The following is a 6,798-nucleotide window of genomic DNA, read 5'->3' as shown; positions in this document are numbered from 1 at the left end:
TGCCCACACATGTACAACAAGTAATATTGGGGAATTTATCATATTTTGATAAGATAACTGTATATGTAGGTCTTTATACTTATCTTTTATTTCTCAATATATGTGTATGCAAATGATATGGGTTTACAACTTACACTAATATTATTTGTACATTTAAGAAAAGCATGTTCTGTTTTTTTTTTACTGTTTTTTACTATTATTATTATTCCCCCCCCCATATTTTAGTGATACATTATTAAATATGAATAACTTACTATTACATTAAAGCTGCATTAAGCAAGTTAAAATGTTAAAATTACAGATTACAAGTCCAAACGTGTTTGCATTTTCATTTGCACTGATTCGAAATCTGCCGTCATTTTATTCTGTAGCACATCAGGTTAACAGTAATAATCTAATGCAGTATGTATTGTAATATATTTAGTAATAGTAAAAATATGAAAATATCAACAACAAAAAATCTGATGTGATAGAGAAAATGTAATCAGCGTTGATAAATGTTTTTTTTTTTTTTTAAGTGCTGTTGAACAGTGTAATTAATCAGATAAGTCCACCCCAGCCCAAAATGTTTGATTTGACTTTAGGAACAACAGCTTGGACCACAATATTTGTAATTTGTGTTGCTTACAGTACAAATATTGCATATAGCAATAATATAAGTAAACTATATAATATCAGTATCAGATACTGTATCACACATAGTACTAGTAGCTAGAGCTAGGTATTACTTATTAGCAATGCATTGAACTCATAACATTTGGCTGAAGTATGATTAAATCTCATCCCCTATAATAAACTTTAATTTTATCACAAAATGCATGCTCAAGTTTGGAGGTACATTTTTAAACCTACTTCACATTTACCAAAATAAACTGGAGCTCTTTTCAATAAGTTCCATTTAAACAGGCATTTAATCTTTAAATATCAGGAACAAAAACAAAACATTAAAGGTAACAAGACCCACTACAACAAGTCAGAGTTTTAATGAGGCTTGAGTTGACGCGGCTGTGCCACAGGTTATTGATCTGGGAAATCGCATAGTAATAATTCGCCGTAAAAATGTCCACATCTGTCGGTGATTTAATAACAGTGCTTGCTCCGAAGCCTCCGACGATTTCCAGCAGCCAATCACATCGCAGGGGGGCGCGTCCTGTTTGACTTCTGCCGCACGTCTACTCTACTTCTTAAACGCCACGCTTTTCTTCTTAACCTAACCGGACTCAATGAACCAGACGCTCACGTCAAATAATTATTTGATTTCGTGCTGAACGGACCAAAGCTTCCATACTACAAGGACTACAACATAATTAATTAAATCTTTGTGTGTGGATAAACCCGTCTGGGGGCGCGTTGAAGCTTCTCGCCCTAGCTTAGTTTAGTTTAGCTTGCTAGCCGCTAACCAAGAACAGAACACAGCAGGTCAAGTAGAGACCAAGTGTGACTTTGTTGCCATTATTGTGCCAAAATGTATGCAAGAAGAACACCAAAGTACGAGGAGGAACTTGTTGGCGTAAAACAAGAGAGCGAGCAACATCTTCAACTCCTGGACGGTGTTTGCGAGCAGCCTCGAATTGTGCTCCACTCAGCAGGTTTGTACATTATTCTCACTTAAATAACTACTTTATTATAGTGTTAAAAAAAGAATCATGTTTAATTTCAATGGAATCATTACTGTATAGAGCAGTGGTGTCAAAGTCATCGAGGGTCTGACCCCTGCATGTTTTAGAGGTTTCCCATGTTCAACACAGCTGATTCATATTTAAACTCATCAGCAAGCTCTGCAGGAGCCTGATAATTACCCTGATAATTGAATCAGGTGTGTTTGAGTAGAGAAACCTCGAAAACATGCAGTACTCAGGCGCTCGGAGACGGGATCTCGACGCGTGGACAGATTAAATTCTGGGGAAATGTGGTCAAGATTTTTGCCCCTTTATAGACCCTGCTCATGTAACGTCAGGTTTGTGCGGCGACCATGCTGGAGAACAGGATGTTGACGTGAGTGAGTTACAAAACGGTTAAAAAAAGAGAGAGAAGAAAAATAGTCGCTCAATCTGCGATCTTAACAATGGTGAACTTGTTTATGGTTTGTTCAAAACGCTTACCTTGAGCAACTATAGATAAGAAATATTCATTTCTGATACAGGCAGTGATTGAAAAACAGTGTTTGTTGATGCGGTTGTGTGAAAGAAGACGAGCAAGATTGCTTTTATATCTTCAATGTGACCGCTGTGCACCATCAGAACATACAAGGATATGCACTGATCACTTCATATGAGGTACTTTTTTTCTTTTTCAGATGCAGTGGGTCAAAAGATTGACCTCTGATTGTAAATTCCAGGCAGTTTTAATGCTTACCTGTTTGCATAGCCATGCAAGTTTTGCCGTTCAACATTAATCTCTTTATTATAATAATAATAATAATAATAATAATAATTAATCATTTTATTTGTATTACACCTTCCAAGCAACACAGCACAAGGTGCTTTACAAACAAATCATGTAAATTAAATGAATATAAATTATGTACTTATTAATAAATACATTTATTTTATTTTTTATTTATTAATAAAGTATGTAGGAATACTGATAGGAAGATGGCATGTCACATGTCACATCACATAGTGATTAAACAAGATATACCATAGATTAAAAATTATTCTCCCTATTTGTATAGTGTATATATTAGGGATGTCGATACCCCCTTTTTTTTTAGAACGATACCGATACTCAAATATTCGTCTTCACCAATACCAAGTGCCGATACCATTAGTACTTATGATATATAAAATTTACACACAAAAAAATAACAGATTTTTAAAAAAGACCAATATATTCTTGGTCGTGCAAATATGTTTATTTTTTTTTAATGACTAAGTATTTTGATGTAAATATAGACTTTAACGGTGAAATTCGGGTTACATCGCCAGCGTAGGAACGGAACTCGGCCACAACTCGAGGACTCCCTGTACCGAGTTTTCCAGCTGTTTGGAAGAGGTAACAGGCCATAGGCACTCTGCTCAGCTCGTTGCAAAGTATGCACACAAAAAAAAGTTGGAGACTTTGGGCGTGAAGGCCCTCGAGTCACGCGAAAGCCAGCAATCACCAGCTTGCTATGACTTGAAGTGGGTCTAAAATTTTTCTCATAATGGTCTAAAAAGGTCTTAAAAAAAAAGGTATTTTAAAAAAGTCAAAAATTTAACTTTGTGATTCTTGCAAGAACCCTGATTATTGTGTGTGAATGTGAGGCATTGTGAAGCGCTTTGGGCACCATATGGTGTGGATAAAGCGTTGTATACAAAGCAGTCATTTACCATTAGAACAATTAATCAATAAAATCTTGACTTAATTCTTACACCGACAAGTAGGTATAACATTGCGGAAGCAAATAGACTTGCTGGGCTCGAAGAGGTGAGATTGTTGCACCTTAAAAGCCGATACAGGCATGTGCGGTTCACCTTAGAGAGTGTCCATAGATCAAAGCATTCCATGAGTCGCTAACTTTTTTTATTTTTTTTTATGGGCCGGTTCAAGTTGGGTTCAGGCGCATCGCACCGTGTGTATTGGGCACACGCCAATGTGCCGCTGTAGAAACATAAATACACAACATCCAGTCATGCTTGATATTTGACTTGACCAAACCAAATGTGTTTGCCTTGTGTCCTGCAGACGTCAGTGAAAAATATATTCGTCCTGAGCAACAGGAGCCAGAGTCCCCTCAGATTAAAGAGGAGGAGGAAGAGCATCCTTGCATTCTTTACATCAAAGAAGAGGAAAAGCCCCTTCGTGTCAAAAAGGAGGAGGTTGAGGACGATATAACCAAGTCTTCATTGACCTGTGCCCCTTTCAAGAGTGACGATGAAGACAGGGGTGTGAGTGAGGACGACAGAGGGGCCGAGCCTCCAGAGAGCAGCTCAAAACAACACATGACAACAGAAGGCGATGCAGACCACTGTGGACCATCACAAGCACAAAATCATGACATAAGGTCCTACTCCACTGATACTGATGATGATGATGGTGATGGTGAGGATGAATATGCTGAAAGTGATAGGTCGTGTCTCACTGACCACAAATGCTGGGAATGTTCTCACTATGGGAAAACATTCAGTTCAAAGTGGTCTTTAAAAGTGCACACAAGAACACACACTGGAGAGAAACCTTTTTCTTGCTCAGACTGCGGCAAAAGCTTTGCTAATAAGTCAGATTTAACAAGCCACATGAGAACACACATGGGAGTCTCCCAGGGAGAGAAACCTTTTTCTTGCTCAGACTGTGACAAAACTTTCTCAAACAGAATAAGTTTAACAATCCACACAAGAACACACACTGAGAAGAAATGTTTTGTCTGCTCAGATTGTGGCAAAAGCTTCTCTCAGAAGTCATATTTTACAACACACACAAGGATACACACTGGAGAAAATCCCTTTTCCTGCTCAGACTGTGCGAAAAGCTTTTCTTCAAAATCTAATTTAACAAGACACACGGGAAGACACACTGGGAAGAAACGTTTTGCCTGCTCAGATTGTGGCAAAAGCTTCTCTCAGAAGTCAGATTTAACAACACACACAAGAATACACACTGAACAAAATCCTTTTTCCTGCCCAGACTGTGGCAAAAGCTTCTCTTCAAAATCAGATTTGACAAGACACACAAGGACACACACTGGAGAAAAACCCTTATTCTTGATCAGAATCAGATTATGATAAAAGCAACTCTCAGAAATCCAATTTAACATCACACACAAGAACACATTTCGGGGAGGTTGTTTGTGCTCAGGATGCTACGATACGTCTTTTTCGCTACCGATACCGAACCACCCCACTCCAACTTTATAAACGGGGGAAAAAACGATCTTATGAATTGTTTGTTAAATAGCTGTATAACAGTGCAACAGTTGTAAATTAACCAACAGCTCCCCTAACTGGGTAACACAAAATCTATAAATAATCAGGAACATAGCCTCTTTATAGTGGATATGTCAGTACAAATGGACCGATATAGATATAGATATATCACTGGGGTTTAGTAATTGTTTGGAAGGATAGTAACACATTTTATTTATGTTTAAAGGAAAAGTCTTATCACTAAATGTATTTTCCGCTGCGAGCGAAATATTCACGGAGCAGTATGGAAATGCAATCCACTGCCATCCACGTTGAATTTGCAGGAATGCAGGAAGTATTGTTTGATTATACTTTATGCATACAAGTGTGAATATCAATGCTTATTTTTGTCCTAATTGTATTATAATTAATTCAATGCAATTTTGTTTGCAATGGCGCTAGAGTGTAGCGATTGAATTACGTTATTGACCCAAATAAAAATCCACGATGGAGTGAATCCGCGATAAGTGAACCGCAAAGTAGCGAGTTTGAGGGTCAACACTGCTTTCAGAAAGCAGTCTTTCTAAATTGATATTGTTTAATTACAGCTCAGATTGTGTAGGCCTGTTACCATGTTTGTTTGTCCAGGCTCATTTGCTTGTTAGACAATCTGTTTTTTTGTTTGGCATCTTTTGAAAGACTGCCCATGGGATATAATAAACTTGATATTCTGCCTTCTCCAACATATTTTCTCCTCTTCTCTCTTCATCCTCACCTTATCTCTAGTTTATATGTTGCATATGGCTTAATAAATATATTTTGAATATACACTGTTGGCCAAGTTTCTTTTTGCATCAAGTTTATAAGATGGGAAATACAAATGATTTGTTTTAGTCAAATAAACTAAACCATGGCAAAGTGACTCTAATGGTAGAGTGTCCTCCCTAAGACTGGGAGGTCGTGGGTTAAATCCCTGGCCGGGTCATACCAAAAGACTATAAAAATGGGACACATTTGCCTCCCTGCCTGACACAGCATTACGGGTTGGAATTGGGTTAGATGACCATCCCATGATCCCTGAGTGAAAGCCCCTGCTGCTGCTCATCGCTTCCTCAGTGGATGGGTCAAATGCGGAGAACGAATTTTACCCCATTTAGATCATCACAGATGCAGGCTTATAAACTGAGTGCTGATAACAACTTGGGTTGTCCTTGTCCTCTTTAGTCAGTATGATATAGCGCCCCAGTTTTACACAAAGAACTTCCAATCGTGATTCGTCTGACCACAAAACAGGTTTCCACTTTGCCACACTCCATTTTAAATAACCCCTGGCCCAGAGAAACGCCTGCGCTTCTTGGTCTGCTTTAGAAATGGCTTCTTCTTTGTACTGTAGAGTTTCATCTGGCAACGGCGGCTGGCACGGTGGATTGTGTTCACCCACAATATTTTCTGGAAATATTACTGAGCCCTTTCTGTGATTTCCCTTACAGTAAGCATTCCTGTTTGCGGTGCAGTGCCGTTTAAGGGCCCGAAGATCATGGGCATCCAGTAGGATTTTTCGGCCTTGACCATTACACACAGAGATTGTTCCAGATTCTCTGAATCTTTGGATGCTGTTATGCACTGTAGATGACACCAAATTACGACTGATGATTACTTCAACCTTTTTGCCAGTTTTCGCTGGAAAACACATTTCTGATATTTCTCCACTATCTCTCTACGCAACATTGGAGGAATTGGTGATTCTCTACCCATCTTCGCTTCTGAAAGACACTGCCACTCCCAGAAGCTCTTTTTATACTCCAATCAAGTTGCCAATGGACCTCATTAGTGGTAACTGGTCTTCCAGCTGTTTTTTTGTCTAATTGTGTAAGTGCAATTGACTTTTCCAGCCTCTTATTACTCCCTGTCCTAACTTTTTTTTAGATTTGTTGTGTAGCGATAATTGATATTGTCTTTTTCCACAAATTAGTAA

At 38.4% G+C, this 6,798-nt stretch overlaps 1 protein-coding gene across 1 annotated transcript; it reads left to right on the top strand.

Annotated features, from left to right (window-relative positions):
• The first annotated feature begins 1,160 nt into the window (after window positions 1-1,160).
• Window positions 1,161-5,651, top strand: LOC147184564 (uncharacterized). Its single transcript, XM_086068614.1, has 2 exons — window positions 1,161-1,589; window positions 3,667-5,651. Exons 1-2 carry the CDS (start codon window positions 1,466-1,468, stop codon window positions 4,701-4,703), a joined length of 1,161 nt encoding a protein of 386 aa, XP_085924740.1. The 5' UTR covers window positions 1,161-1,465; the 3' UTR covers window positions 4,704-5,651.
• The last annotated feature ends 1,147 nt before the right edge of the window (window positions 5,652-6,798 follow it).

The sequence above is a fragment of the Leptonotus elevatus genome, chromosome 1, assembly GCF_054856555.1.
Source record: "Leptonotus elevatus isolate MCC_2025b chromosome 1, RoL_Lele_1.0, whole genome shotgun sequence".
Taxonomy (NCBI): domain Eukaryota; kingdom Metazoa; phylum Chordata; class Actinopteri; order Syngnathiformes; family Syngnathidae; genus Leptonotus; species Leptonotus elevatus.
The sequence above is the reverse complement of the archived record's forward strand: the minus strand, read 5'-3'. Positions and strand labels throughout refer to the sequence as shown.